Here is a 15,892-nt window from a genome sequence, read left to right on the forward strand (position 1 = left end):
GTATTTTGAAAAAATAAAATAAATGAAATAACTGCAAACGTTTAAAATTGTATGTCCCTTCCCTAAACCAAAATAAAAAGCATAATTCCCACCCCAGTGCCTAAAAAATATTTGACGAAAAGAAACTGATGCTTATTTAATTATTTTATTGAAAAACAAGGATGAATCAACTGTAATTTACTCAGAGTACAACACAATGCACGTGAGGCAAATCAGACTGGTACACAGAAGTCCTTCCATGCCGGTGCAGTTCAGGTGGGTGTGTGCCTTGTTCATTCATAAAGTGTCATACAGTGGAGGATATATAAGCAGCAGCTGCAGCAGGTTAGTCATTCATCAGCTCTCATATTGTCAGTGACAGCAGCGCTGAGATCGACCAGGTGCAGTCATGACCCGTCCTGCCAGCGGATTCCAACTCCTCGCGTTCCTCTTGTTACTGGGCACGAGCAGCTCAGCTGTTCACAACGACGCCACAGAGTCAGTCAGTACTCAGCTTGTCCACGACACGCAGGACGAGCCGGCGAGTGAAGCCACGAACCAAGCGAGGAACGGCGGGAGAGGACTGGCTGACGCTGCGCGTAATGGTGAGTCCAAACGGTTACGCGCCAGGTAGTTCCAGTACACACATATGACATTTTTATGTTTATTTTGCTCTGTCATGCTGCCTCAGACTTGCATAGTAAATAACACACATGGATCATGAGTGTTATTTACAGATGCAGCAGGCGCATTTTCAAAGTTAATCACGCAAAATTTGTTCTCGTTTGTAAAAAGTTGGATACATTTTTAATTTTTCAACATTTTTAATTTTTTAAATTTTAAAAATAACATAGGTGAGCATTCAGCATCAGTGCTCCTTGTATCATGACCTGCAGCATAACAGCTATTACCTTGACACATAAATCATAGCAAATATTTTGCATGAATAATTGGAACAGAAATATATAAGAGAACGTACACTGGCCGTGAAACTCGCGAAAAATGCAAAACGCCATCTCTGGAGCCAATGTTTGGTTTGTCAGTTCTGGGCTACTGTAGAAACCTGGCAGTGCAACATGGTAGGCTCCGTGGAAGACATAGGGCCATGTAGATAAAAAGGGCTCGTTTTAAGGTACAGAAAACACAACGATTCTTATTTTCAGGTGATTATACACTGCTTAAAATATAGTTATGAGTATTATATTCCATTTCTGCCAAGTCCGTTTTGCTAGATGCCACTAAATTCTACACACTGACCCTTACTCAGTCTGGAGTAGCTATAGAGAGAGCACAACACTGCCACCCAACCTCTAGCTATGACATTCTCTTTGCAGTAGATCTGAACAGTAACAGTATATTAATATAGTTGATTTTCCTATCTCAGGCCCAGACCAGAGTCAGGTGGGCTGCAGGGAGCTGAGGTCCACAAAGTACATCTCTGATGGCCAATGCACCAGCATCAACCCCATTAAGGAGCTGGTGTGTGCTGGGGAGTGTCTGCCAGCCCACCTGTTGCCCAACTGGATCGGCAGTGGGAGTTACACAGGGAGGTATTGGAGCCGCCGCGAGGTCCAGGAGTGGCGCTGTGTCATTGACCGCACCCGGACCCAGCGGATCCGGCTGCAGTGCCAGGACGGCAGCTTCAGGACCTACAAGATAACTGTGGTGACCTCCTGCAAGTGCAAACGCTACTCCAGACAGCAGAATGACTCAGGACACAAGGACACAACTGTCCACAGTGGCAAACAGAGGAAAAATCAGAGGAAGGCTGGACTCCCTGAGGAGCAAGCTGGGAGGCAGTCTGACAACTAAAATCCATTTAGTCCTGCAGCTACACAGGGAGTCTTCTGACAGCCACTCATGTCTCCATTGTGACATTTATGGAGGAATTATCAGTGTGAAAATAATAACCAAATATATAAGAAAAGCACCAGATAAAAGTAAAAGTGAAAAGTGTAGATTTGTTTCCAGGTTTAGATTATTGTGACACAGGAAACTGTCTTATATTATTGTTATTATTATTATTATTATTATTATTATTACTGTGCACCCCACAACATACTGTAGCTGAGTTAAAGAAATAAGTCAACATTTTGGAAAACATGTTTATGTGCTTTCTTTCTGAGAGGGAGATGAGAAGACCTATACCAATCTTGTCTGTGTGTTAAGTACAGAGCTGGAATCAGAATGTGGTTAGCCTAGCTTAGCATAAGGACTGGAACAGCTAACCTTGCTCAAAAATAGTTCAAAAATACACTTCAAGAGCTTAGTAATTCACAGTGTCTCAGGTGTTGAATCTGTGCTCAAACAGAAATGTAATAACAGCAATTTGTGGATTTAAAGGAAGTTATGTAGAACTATTTCTTGACAACTATTTCTCGAAAAACAAGTTTATCCATTCTCTCAGCACTGGTGTAGCATCTCGCACGTTATAGCACAAGTTATCAGACACTATCAATGAGCACAGGTTTTGGGTTTGGTTTCTGTACAGGCAGAGTGGTACCAAACCATTGACCTCACTGTGGCAACAAGACTTCAGGAGATCTGTGCACAGTCATTGTACGTGACTGTTGTTCGTCAAGAAATTGTTCCAGCATTCATCTCCCACCCAACATAATTTCTGTCTAAGATTCAGCTTTAAAGCTTACTAATCAACATGAGCAAGCATTGTTGACAATTGTTTTTTTCATTTTGGACAGAGCCCAGCATGGGGAAACAGCTCCCCCTGCTGCCAGTCTTTATGCTAAGATAGGCTAACCACATCCTGACTGAAAATGTTGAATTATTCATTTAACATAGCCAACTGCCAACAGCATGGTTTGTTATTAACACAAATGATCATAATTTGGCACAGAGAAGTCTGTCATTCAGTACAGAGATAGGATTGTGGATGTGTTGAATGTTTTATTTGTCTTATATAGCTTGAACACATGCTGTAGCTACAGGACGACCTCACATCATCTGGACAAACTGATTTATCACAGGGTTTTCACACCAAAAGTGCAAGTATGACATTGACTAAAACACATCTTAAACAACTTAAATATGGCAGAGAATATAGGGGTCAGGGATTCCAGATTTTACAACTAATATTGTGATTATTCACGTTTCAATATAGTCCATATCATCCCAGCCACTCTGTATGTTCTGCTCTTCATTTTGTGCTCAGCCACACTCAAACTATGAGCTCTTGCTCTTGCAGTTGGTCTGAAACGGCTGTCAGAGATGCACATTGAACTACTGTTACTGTGGATCTTCAACATGGCCACCAGGGGGTGTGTTATGTTACCTAGAAGCCCCCACCACACACGGACTCACAAAGTAATGTCCACATACAGTATGTAATGTTAATGGGGGTTCTGGTAGTAATAAAGGTGTGGGGGAGTGTAATGTAGTGCTTTGTTTGCCTGGATAGGTCTAAGTTTTGGTTTTGGTTTGATGATGGCAGGTAGTTATGTTGAAGAAAATCTTTAGGTAAAAACACAAATAACAATAATCCATTACATAATTAAAAGGAGAGACTTTGGATACAAGACATGTAAAGCACAATGTTACCATAATTCACAAAAGTGTCAAATGTGAAGTAAATGTTAGATTTCTATGATATCGAGTAAAGCTTAGATATAGTGTGAGTGTAATATGTGGTGGAAGTTTTATGTTGTTGTTTTTTCCAAATTGAATAGTATGTAATTTATTTTTGTATAAGAACATTTGGAGTTCTCTTTTTATATTTTGTGTCATTGTCTAAAATAAATAGTTGAGTGAAAATTGTTGAAAAGTTTGTGTTTCTGACATAATGCTGTAGGCATGCCAGAGAGGCTCACTGCAAACAGGAACTCCTTAACAACAGAGGCATTAGTCAGTGATGAAACTCTCTTTTCAACAGATGCCATACTTTGTTTTTTTGTGAAGGGGATACCTTCACCTCAAGGCAAGTGGGGCTTGTTCCAGCTGCGGCAACATGTTAAGACACTTTATTGTCTCATGTATCCGTTCATTTTTTTTCTCTCTGAAAGCTGTGGGCTAAGGTAGGCAGTGAATAGAATCACCTGCGCTAGATGACAACAGGATGTTTAACTTGTGTTACCTGCAGAGGAAAAGGATTGATGTCTCTTTGTCAATAATATCCTGTAGGAACAGTAAAAGGGCATCATAACAATGTTAAGTCAAGGAATGTTGATTAACAAGAGGGAGAAAAACATTACAACTCTTTTTCAAGCAGTCTTTGAACTGTATCTTTATGGTTTGTAGCAGCAACTAAATGCTAAAGGTGGAAAATAATACTGTATACTGTATATATTTTATTCTGCTGCATTTCAAATGGCAATGTTGCATATTAACCCCACTACATGGTGGCTGCAGTTACAAAAAAGTCCAAATTATCTGATTCCAGCTTCTCAGATGTGAATATTTTCTGGTTTCTTTAGTCCTCTATGACAGTAAACTGAATATCTTTGAGTGGACTGTTGGTCAAGACAAATCAAGACATTTGAGGATGTCATCTTGGGCTTCAGGAAACATTTTTCACTGTTTTCTGACCTTTTATAGACCAAACAACTAATTGTTTAATTTAGAAAGTAATCAACAGATTAATTGATAATGAAAATAATCATTAATTCAATTCAATTCAATTTTATTTATATAGTGCCAAATCACAACAAAGGTCATCTCAGGGCACTTTCCACATAGAGCAGGTCTAGACCATACTCTTTAATTTACAGAGACCCAACAATTCCCCCGTGAGCAAGCACTTGGAGACAGTGGTAAGGAAAAACTCCCCTTAAACAAGAAGAAACCTCAAACAGAACCCGGCTCTAGGTGGGCGGCCATCTGGTTTCACCGTTTGGGTTGAGAGAGAAAGAAAGAGAAAGAGATTGCAGCCCTAATGTTAAAATTGCTTTAGTGAAACTCCCCACCAGTACATAAAGATAGTTACAGATACTGCTTACAGGCTAACACATTAAACATGCATTCATTGAATTCTTGGCCTCTTGGGGTCAGCAGAAAGATTTAAAAATGCAACCATTATCAACTTATAAAGTTGGTGAACATGTTAGCAAACAGTTACCTATATTGTCAAAGTACACACATTTGCCACACCCAGTGTGTATAATGTACATAAACCTGCAGTGCTGAACTTTTACATATAAATGAATGTCTTACATTCAAGCCCTTGCCAGACAAGTTCACACAATGCTGATTAAGCCTATCACCGCCAGATAAATCTCTCTGTTTTAAATATTTAAATATTTTGTCGGGGGGTGACATTCCTACACTGGCCATTTGGCCCTTAGTTGCGCAGCTTCTCTGGACTTTCCAAATGTTATCAGGCTGAATGGATCAAATTCTGATAGTGAGACAAGTCATTTCGTGGGGTTTGTATACCACTCAAAATAATTTACCGTTACCCTTTTACAGTCACAACAGTAGGTGATGGCCAGTGGTGTACTGGCATACTGGGACAAATCCAGATGGGCCCGTGGACCATCAGAAAATATTATTTTTGGGCCTGTGGACCATCAAAACATATTTGTTTCATTAGGGGTGCGCATGAGAGCATGCTCTCAGCTCTCTCTTCTCTTTTTCTCTTGTATTTTTAAAAAACGAGTCCTCTCATGGGGGTAGTGCCTTTCAGCTGTGGGCATTTTGGCCCCAGCAGCGTCATAACAGACCGGCCAGAATGTTGAGCCAGAGCCAACTTTTGGAGAAACGTAACCCGACATCACTGCGACTGAAGGCTGAAGTGGCCAATCACAGCTGGAGATCAGACTGATCAGAGCTGTAAACTCTGCCATGAGGGAGTACAAAGACATTACTAACATTATCCGTTTGACAATATTAAAAGTAAAGTTAGACTTTGCTGTCTGCTTCCTGACTCATTTTAAAAAAGACGAGAGAGAGAGAGCTGAGAGCAACAGTGAGAGAGAGAGAGAGAGAGAGAGAGAGCAGCTGTGGTCGAGTTAGCTAGAGAGTGAATGAAGAGAGAGAGTGCTAGTAGCGAGAAAGCCTGTGAATCACATCAATAAAACGTTATTTTCTGATTGTTTCACAGTGGTTACATTCTAGAGCACAAATAAACACATTCACACCACCACACACCAAACTAATATGAAGCTTCAGCCGTCCAAATGAGTCAAATCAAGTAGATATCTTTCAACGTTAGTCTTTTTACTGTCAAAGTCCCTATGGAAGTTACTATACTTCCACCACAGCTCAACAGGGAAACACTGTCTGAGGATACAGGGGAGGGAATTTGACTAAATGTGGTAGATATCCACTGACAGACTGCTGAAGCCTCGTCTAAGCTTCAGATCAACTTTTAAATGCATTTTTGCACAAAACGACTTTTGGTCATTTGGAATTTTGGCTGCATCACTTACATTGAAAGCACATTTGAAGGAGATTTTTTAATAGCCAGTATGAACAGGAGGAATGATTACATGAGTAAAACCTCTCTCAGTGTTAATATGGACACCTAACTGTTGCTTTGAGACACACTTGAAAAATTGTGAACCTATCCTTTAATATGCAGTGTAATGGAGCTCACTCTGTAGAGGCAGTAGTTCAAGTCCCTAGGTCAGGTACTGTGAAAATTTTGACTTCTGCCCTTCCTCAATAACTGTCAAATTGCCCTTAAGTGAGGCAATGAACCTACAACCTGTGCATTGCAGGGGCTCAATGGCCAACACTGGAAGTGCTGCTGAAGTCTTTTTGTGTTCTCCTGGTGTTTTCCAGTCAACATGTGAACAGCTGCCAATTCTCTGCACGCCTCTGTGCTGAACCTTGGCCATGAAACATCCCATACAAGCTATAATTACACATCTATTGATGCTCCTGTTAAGCATAGGCTTATAATACTTTATCTTTGCAGACTCCACATCCTGCCTTACCCTGGTGTCTTACATTAATATAGCAAACACAGGTTTGTACCTGCAGAGTTCACACCTAGTTGAATAGGAGGATTACAGCACAGTCTGTGATGCTGCTGGCCATTTAAAAGTCATGCATGTAACATCACAAGTGGGTGTTGGAGCTTGACACAGTCAGGAAGCCATGTGGTAATAATCCAGACCAGAACAAGTGGCAATTAATCATGAGATAATATTCTGACACTGCTAGGGCTACAGCCAGACCATACTGCAGCTTACAAAGGCTCCTCTACCTCAAGTGTTAATCTTCCTCTTTCCTATCTCATGAATGATATGAGTGGGAAGATTTTTGTATTCTATACATCAAAGAGTGGATGGGAGCCACATCAAAAAAGCGGCAGAAGTTCATCTTCCGCAAACATGCTAACTAAAAAGACCAAAACTGAATCATACAAAGGTCCATTTTGTTGAGTGTCCCGAGGCCTGAAGCAGTGAAAGGTGCCTGCTGCTGGATGTCTGTCTAAATGTGTGTTCTACAATCAATAGCCTCAAACAGTCAAAGAGCAGAGTTTAATCTCGTCACGGCAGACACACCTGTTTCTCATTCAGGCAGGATGTTACTGGAGGATGCCCTCTTAGCCGCAATGCTCAGAAAACCCTCAGCAGACAAAGACACTGTGTTTCACAAGCCTCTCCACTTATAATACTGTTAGTGCAGCTCACTTCATTTGACAGCATAATGGTGGAATGAGTTCACAGTAGCAGCCTGATATCAGAGAGGAGATCAGAAAGAGTTAAAGGATGAAAGTACAAAACAAGCAGGAAAATGTTAACCAGTGTGACTGACCTGACTTTTTCCACAGGTTGTACTTTACATATAAAAGAAACCATACTAAACAGATTATGCTTGGTTCATTTATTGATTTGAAGTGAGTTGCATTGGCATTGAGGATTAAAGTGTATTAAAATAATTCCATTGTTGTGTATTGTGCACAGCTTTCTGTTGACATACAGTATCTTCTACTTATTTTGTTTGTTTTATGGGATCCCCATCAGCTTCTGCCATACCAGTTGCTAATCCTCCTAGGGTTCCACACATATTAAAATATACACCAATACAATCAAAGCACGACCTAACTGAAAAAATTTAAATATGGATTTTAAAAACAGCAGCTGATCTTGATACAACATGACCAAATCAATAACACACAACTATCAATATGCTCCATATTGATAGATATAGAGTATATAGAAAATTTCGACCCAAATAGAACAATGATACGGGATGATTCTACAAACCATAGATTATTTTCAGTGACAACATGTTTTAACTTTCATTGCTAATATTTATTAATTAACCATTTCTGTGATGTCTACATGTGGCAACTACAGTATGCTTCAGGTAAGATTAAGTGTGGGGAACTAAAACTAGACAATCCCAAAGCAAGTTCCACTGACTAGCTTTTTCCTGAGCTTTCAAACATATCACACTGTCTTCATCAGTGGAAGGAGTTTGTTCAGTTGTTTGTTTGTTCAATTGTAGGAACTCATAATGTAATAAGTATGCATAATGTAATAACTGTGCATAATGCAATAAAAATGTAATGAAAACCAATAATATAATCTGCCGATAATGTAATACAGCATAAAACATAATACCTTTTTGTGCATAATGTAAGAAGTTATTACATTTTGTAAAAGTTATGACATTATAAGTTTGGTGGGTGGAAAATGTGCTTTGTATGAAATACTGTACATATTGGGCCTGAAAGCATTACAATATATGTCAAATTATAACATTTTTAATAAAAAAGGCATTATGTTTTGCGTTTCATTACATTATTGGCAGATTATTACATGATCCGAATTTAATACATATTTTTTATTACATTATGAACAGCTATTACATTCTGAGTTTCTACATGTTTCTACATCTCTTGGAATATGCAAACAGTAGCTGTTATGATTTCACCCATAGCTCTTACATGAATTTTCTAGATCCTGACCAATACAAATACTGTTATTGTTATCAGCATAAGTAGCCTTTTAGTAACAGTTCATGTAAAACATGAAAAACAAGCTGGTTTTTGTGCCTTAGAGAGCCTTTGCTTGTAATTTTGTTACTTTATTCTGTGTTTTGTGCAAGTGTGCATATAAATAATTTGGAATTCATATGTTTGGGTTTAAAACAAGATACTTTATGATAATTTAATTTGCTAAGGTTAAAAATGCTAAGCTAAGCTAAATGTAGCCTCTTGTTGTAGCTTGTGCATGGAGGCTATTTGTAAGCAATGAAAATTAATTTGTGCTGTATTTTGAGAACAGTTTGTAACCAAAGCATTGTAACTTTGTATTCATTTCAGTTTTACAAAGAAAGGAAGAGAAAAGAAGACTCAGTAAAACACCTGACACTTACTCTTATGTTCAACTTTCTCTGAATCCTGTTTGTTAGCTATCTGTCAGTTTGTGTGCAGATGGAACACGCATCAGGGACAGAATAATAAAAAAAGCAACCTCACAGTGGGCTCTACAGTTCAAGGAAAGCAAGCTTCACCTAAGCATTTCTCACTCATCATCACGCTTCATACACCCAGACAGCATCAGCATAGCTGAGAAAACACTTAAGATTGAGGATGCAACGGAGCAAAGCCAAGTACTGGAGACATAGCCTCCATTTCAACAAGTGGATCAAGACGCTCATCAGCTAGCATAGCCACTGCCAAGGCTCATGCCAAGCTGGAGGCTGCTCGAGAAAGAGCTGAATTCCTCCTTCTATCTATCTATCATCTATCTATTTATCCAACTATCCATCCATTGTTTCATCGGTCATGCTTTGATTGCATCAGTCTGTCCATCTGTCCATATATCTGTCTGTTTATATGTTTGCCTGTCTATATGTCTGTCTGTATACCTGTCTGTACATATATCAGTTTGCATACATATCTGTCTGTATATACAGTACAGGTCATTGTCCTGTTGAAAAATAAATGATGGTCCAACTAAACGCAAACCGGATGGAATAGCATGCCGCTGCAAGATGCTGTGGTAGCCATGCTGGTTCAGTATGCCTTCAATTTGGAATAAATCCCCAACAGTGTCACCAGCAAAGCACCCCCACACCATCACACCTCCTCCTCCATGCTTCACGGTGGGAACCAGGCATGTAGAGTCCATCCGTTCACCTTTTCTGCGACGCACAAAGACACGGTGGTTGGAACCAAAGATCTCAAATTTGGACTCATCAGACCAAAGCACAGATTTCCACTGGTTTAATGTCCATTCCTTGTGTTCTTTAGCCCAAACAAGTCTCTTCTGCTTGTTGCCTGTCCTTAGCAGTGGTTTCCTAGCGGCTATTCTACCATGAAGGCCTGATTCACACAGTCTCCTCTTAACAGTTGTTCTAGAGATGTGTCTGCTGCTAGAACTCTGTGTGGGATTGACCTGGTCTCTAATCTGAGCTGCTGTTAACCTGCGATGTCTGAGGCATTTGTAGTAATGTATATATGTACGTGGACATGCATGTATATATCTGTATATGCACGAGTGTGCACATACATATATGTATGCGTGTAGGTGTGTGCGTGTGTGTATGTATAAGCGTGTGGAAATGGAAATGGTAAGTGGACTGTACTTTTATAGCGCCTTTCTAGTCTTCCGACCACTCAAAGTGCTTTTTTACACTACGAGTCACATTCACCCATTCACACACATTCATACACTGATGGCAGGGGCTGCCATGCAAGATCCCAACCTGTCCATCAGAGGGAATATAATTATTCACACACATTCACAGACTTATGGCACAGCCGTGGGGTTCAGTATCTTACCCAAGGACGCTTCACCATGCGGACTGGAGGAGCCAGGAATCGAACCATTGATCTGCTGATTAGTGGACGACCTGCCAGGGGTGTCTATAGAGATTTATGGTTAGGGGGGCTAAGCCTTTACCTGGGGGTGCTGGGAGGAGGATTTCTTTTTTTTTCTCATGAATTTTTAGAGAGCGATATGTCATGTGGGAGTAGCAGGAATGGACCAAAATGCAGAGACCGGAATGCAGAGTTGACGAAAATCTTCTTTAATGTTGAAACAGTCAAGGACAGACCAGGGCAAAATTGAACAAACTGAACAGGACAAATGATCCAACAAAGATTGAACAGAAAACCAGGACTTAAATACAAACTAAACTAATCAGACAATGAGGAAGAGATGACAAGACACAGGGGCAGGCTGGGAGCTGATAGGCTGGGAAGACATAGAGCAGGGCAGGGCTGACAAGACTGATATGGGGCAAGTGTGAGGGTGACAGCAGACTGAGGAAGACTCAGAGCAGGGCAGGGCTAACGAGGTCAAATGCAGGGCAGGTGCAAGAAGGAGCACCTGAACACAAAAGTAACAAAACCGAAACCCAGAAAACACAATACTCTAAATACAACACACACCAACCCGTCCAAGAACCACCATGAACCTAAACCCAAGTACACAACATGCCAGGCTAAACAGCAAAAGGCAGTCCAAACCCACCACCCAAATATAACAAGAAAAACCATATGACCAGAAGGACTAAACAGAAGTGCAAACCAGGAAATCCAAAAGAACACAAAAACACAAAGAGACCAAAAAACACACAAAGTCCAGGCAGGGTGTAACACAATAGGTGTAAAACCAACACAATAGATCTGTCTCTTGTAATAGGCATGGATCTAATATGATTAAATGCTATCCATCCAATTACAACAGGCACAGATCAAGCAAAAGTATTGAAGTCAAGGAATGCTATCTCCTCTCTCTTAGATATGTTGCAGGTCCTAAGTATGTTATTCATACACAGACTGATGTTGTGAACCTCTAAAACTAAAAATGTCATAAAATCATTTAGGCTAGTTTATGCCTAGTATGAGTAATAGGCCTATGTCATAATATTCAGTATTAATTTTAACTGAAAGTCTGAACAACTCCCACTTGCTTTCTTCTTGATCACTAACCTCCATCAGACCTGCTCCTTCAGCCCTGTCAGTCTCCTCCATCCTCCTCCTCTCCCTCTCCTTGCCTGGTTTCAGTAACACATTATTTTATTAAACTCAGATTTACAAGAACTCAAGGCTTAATGAGTGATCAATCACTTTAATTTTGTATTTGTCTGAACTGGCAAAATCTTGTCACCTGACTGGCCTTCGGCAGAGCAGCCGCCTTTTTGAAGAAATTTCGTATATCCATCTACATGTTGAGGACTTGAGGGATATAAAATTGTGTCACAATGTGAACTTTTCACTGACATTAACTGATTATAAACAATAATCTGATTACCATCTAATTGACATTTGAATATTTATTCCATGAATAAAAAATAATGAAATGGCCAGCTTTGCTATTTACTGTAGCTGTTTCAAAATACAGTACAGCTGTTTCGCTGCTGATGCCTTCCTGACTCATTTTAAGATGAGAGAATGAGAGAGCGCGCCCAAGCGGGCTGAGAGAGAGAGAGAGAAAGAGAGAAAAGCAGTGGTCAAGTGAGCTAGAAAGTGGATGAGGAGAGCGAGCAGTAGTAGCGTAAAAACTGGTAAATGAGAGGAAGAAAACATTATTTTCTGATTGTCTCATGGCGGTTACAAATAAACACACCCACACCCCTGATAATGGTGTCACAGCCGCTGATTACAATATCATATGTGTATCATAGGATTAAGGTAAAAAAATAAAAATAGAGTTACTGTAATTTTATTCCCCCCCACTATAAGTGAATTATTTAAACAGCATTTGTATAGTAATGATTCTGTCCTTTGATCCATATCAGAAGTTGATCACTGTAACTGTGATTGTGGTTTCCACTGTATAATGTTAGTGTTATATAGCCTAGCCTCTTGTCTTTTCCTCACTTAAACCTAAAGTTAGCTAACGTTAAGCAAGTAACAAACGAGTAACAACTTGTTGTTACATTCTCTACCAAAGATGGTACAGGAACAGCAGAGTGGGCAGCACAGCTGATAGAAACGCTGGATTAGAGCAGCAGCAGCCTCTCCCTGGCCCTAGCACCCGGGGCTTTAGATACACTGTGAATTTGGAGACGCAATGGCACATTTCGATCGACTTTAATGAAAAACGAATGAGAAAAAACTATTGATGATTTAAATTAATAATGTACATTTATTTTGGGGGGAGCTAAAGAAGATTTGAGGGCGGCTTTCTTGTCTCACAGGATAAGGGACATGCAGACCTGCCAACCTGTACGCATTTTGCGTAGCAGGTACGCATTTTGACATCAAAGTACGCTGGTAGAATTTGTCACTCTACACTTCGCAAAAGCTGGTGATGCCTGTGAGTTCAGTTCATAAATCTGAACTCAAAAGAGTACGGTCTTGACCTCCTATGTGAAAAGTGCCTTGAGATGACTTCTGTTGTGATATGGCACTATATAAATACAAATTGATTGATTGATTGAAATCTATGATTCAGTTGTGCACATGCAGTACTCAAGTCCAACAGCAAGAGGCAGCAGCTTGTAGCCTGCCGATAAGCAATAGAAGGAGTAGAGTTCAACCAATCATAGCACCGGATTCATTCCTCCAGTCTATGATATGGTCCATACAGCCATGATATGGTCATACTTGACAAATACGTAATGACATTACAAGAGACTGTAAATCGAAAGCAACATGTCAATGATTTTAACCCTCTCGATCCCCCTTCTCACTCCAGCTGGTTATTTCTTCAAGTGAGGACACTTCTTTTAACTCTTTTGTAAACTTAACGGACTGGGGTGGATGTGGAAAGTTGAAATTAAGAATTGTGTTAAGTTAAAGAAGACCTTCAAACTTTGGGAAAATATTTAATGTTAATAACGTTAGCCTAATGTTGCGTAACAGCCATGTTCATATTCAGCCTGTATTGTCATTAGGTCATCATATCACTGAATTATAGCCTTCCTATAATGAGAACTATTGTATTAACAAGCTCTAAAATATTTATTTAATCGTAGCCACAAAATAGTCTGTTTAGGCTGGTTTGGGTTTTACAGCTACATTGTCATCATCTGTTCAAATTAGCTGAAAGTAATATTTTCAAAAATCAAATTGGCTTAAAGTTTGATTATTGTGGGGGTGTAAATATAAAGTATATAAATGCAGCAGTAGTGGCATGGTTGAATTTAACTGAAATTGTATTCCTTGGTAATCTGTGTTTAGGCAAGTGAAAGACAACAGGCATAAATGACCAACTAACAGTAATGGCATCTGTACATATTTTTGTAAACAATCTGTTATTGGTATCAAGAATTTTCATATCTGTGCATCCCTCACATTTTGTCAGTTTGCTGCATGTGTGAACATGATGTACACATGTTATGTGTATGTTTGCAAATTATGTACAATAATTAATTGTGCAAACAGCAGTGATTTTCATCTGACGCATCTAGGTCGTGGAAGTGGTACTCAAAAAATTTGTCCAGGGTTGGCAGGTCTGGACGTGGACCTCCTCGTCATGGATGGTGAGGACTATGGCTGCAGGGAAAAGAGTCTTGTGTAAAAGTTTGAGTCATGAGTACAAATTAAAATTTCTGGAAGACATTCTTATCTTCACCAGCATTCTCAAGACCTACCATGGAAAACGGAACTTCCATGTTCTGAACTTCCAGAAGTAAGAAAACCAAATTCAAAACCAGGATTATTGGTTCCTGTCTAACCATATGGAGTGAAATTCTGTTTTCACTTAGGCTGTCTATATGTTTCCATGTGGTGGCTGCAATTTAAAATGTGGAAAATATTAATGTTAGCATATTGTTAAGACTATTTAACTTACTTTGCTGATTTCAGAAATGATTCAGAAGATGTAAAACCAAAGAAAAAAGCTGACCAGCAACAGTTATGAAAGCTCAGACATTGTATGCTCACGAAAAATCACAAAGGTTTCAACTTCTGATAGCATGTGCTGTAGTGGAGACAATCTGTCTTAGAGTATGGAAAGTAAACTTCAGGAACAGACTCTGTTTTTTCATAAAGGCTGATGAAATGTTGAATGAGAGATTGTGGTGAGTTACAGAAGCTAGTGTAACAGAGGCTAGCCTAAGCGTGACATCATGACTTCAGCTCTATATGTACTGTATGTATTTTGTGGGTACACAGACCAACGACTGGAAAACTACTGTATGTCCTCATTAAATCTGCTACCATAGACAGACATTGTGACATCTGAATAAATCCAGTGAAATCCACTCCACCTTCATTTTGTCCTTTTGTGAGTGTGTCTAATAAAAGTGTTTGAGTACAGTACAGGCAGCTGTGGTTGAGAATTGTTATTTAACATATTTGAGAGGCACACCACTGCTCCTGTAGGTGCAATAAAAGACACAGTGTTCTATCATTGAGTCACATCGCCAGCATGTCACTCCTGACCTGATGTGTTTGAAGGGAAAATTAATCATTCAGCTTTATACGTCTTTGGTGCTCAGCAGTATTATATTTCCAGTTTGTATTATTGCAGGTGTGTTGAAGGGTCTGGGTACCTGCTGCATCTTCCGCTGAAGAAAGACTGTGTCATTTTGCTATCTCAAAGAGTAGTAAGCCCCTCTCTCTGTCCAGATAGCTCGTGATCTGATGAAATCATCTCTCATCAGCATTAGACATTACTGAAGCTCTACCTGGGTGGGCCAGATGAGGAAGACATCTGTACTGAATAGAACTGGCTGAAAGGCTCAGCTATCTTGAGCAGTGAGGTGCTCATCTGTTTTTTATGAAAATTGTAGAGGCTTCATTTTGGACTCAGTTTACACTGTAAAATTACCATTGCTCCCTCAAAAACTATTTTGCCTAAACGAAGTTGTGATCCTGAATTTTATGTTAGACAGTACTTAAAATTGAAATAAAACATGTTTGTCCTGTAAATTTAATTAACTTTGATACAAAGGTTCAATAAAAATAAAAAAAATTCTGGCAAAGCGGCTGGAAGTTGTAATACTAGATTTGGTAAGAAAGGATCAAAAAAAGGTTCATAAGGCAAAGACGAGGGTTTTATAATCTCAGATAAGTAATATTGTGACAAAGTGGGTGAGACTA

General features: G+C 39.6%; 1 protein-coding gene across 3 annotated transcripts; it reads left to right on the plus strand.

Annotated features, from left to right (window-relative positions):
• Positions 1–228: 228 nt before the first annotated feature.
• On the plus strand, positions 229–3,737 carry LOC122969789 (sclerostin domain-containing protein 1-like). Of its 3 annotated transcripts, none has more exons than XM_044335765.1 (2): positions 229–584; positions 1,364–3,737. In XM_044335765.1, the coding sequence occupies exons 1-2, from the start codon at positions 389–391 to the stop codon at positions 1,789–1,791; spliced, it is 624 nt and encodes a 207-aa protein (XP_044191700.1). In that variant the 5' UTR covers positions 229–388; the 3' UTR covers positions 1,792–3,737. The 3 variants fall into 3 exon arrangements, 1 of the variants encoding a protein (XP_044191700.1); XR_006399084.1 differs by lacking the exon at positions 229–584 and adding an exon at positions 967–1,111 and having other exon boundaries at positions 1,364–1,455; XR_006399085.1 differs by lacking the exon at positions 229–584 and adding an exon at positions 967–1,142 and having other exon boundaries at positions 1,364–1,452.
• The last annotated feature ends 12,155 nt before the right edge of the window (positions 3,738–15,892 follow it).

This window comes from Thunnus albacares, chromosome 19 (genome assembly GCF_914725855.1).
Source record: "Thunnus albacares chromosome 19, fThuAlb1.1, whole genome shotgun sequence".
NCBI lineage: Eukaryota > Metazoa > Chordata > Actinopteri > Scombriformes > Scombridae > Thunnus > Thunnus albacares.

Excerpts from the sequence above, each read along its gene's own strand:
- LOC122969789 (XM_044335765.1), top strand. The coding sequence starts at position 389 with ATGACCCGTCCTGCCAGCGGATTCCAACTCCTCGCGTTCCTCTTGTTA. Across the intron at positions 585-1,363 it reads GGCTGACGCTGCGCGTAATG|GCCCAGACCAGAGTCAGGTG; the intron begins GTGAGTCCAAAC and ends TTCCTATCTCAG.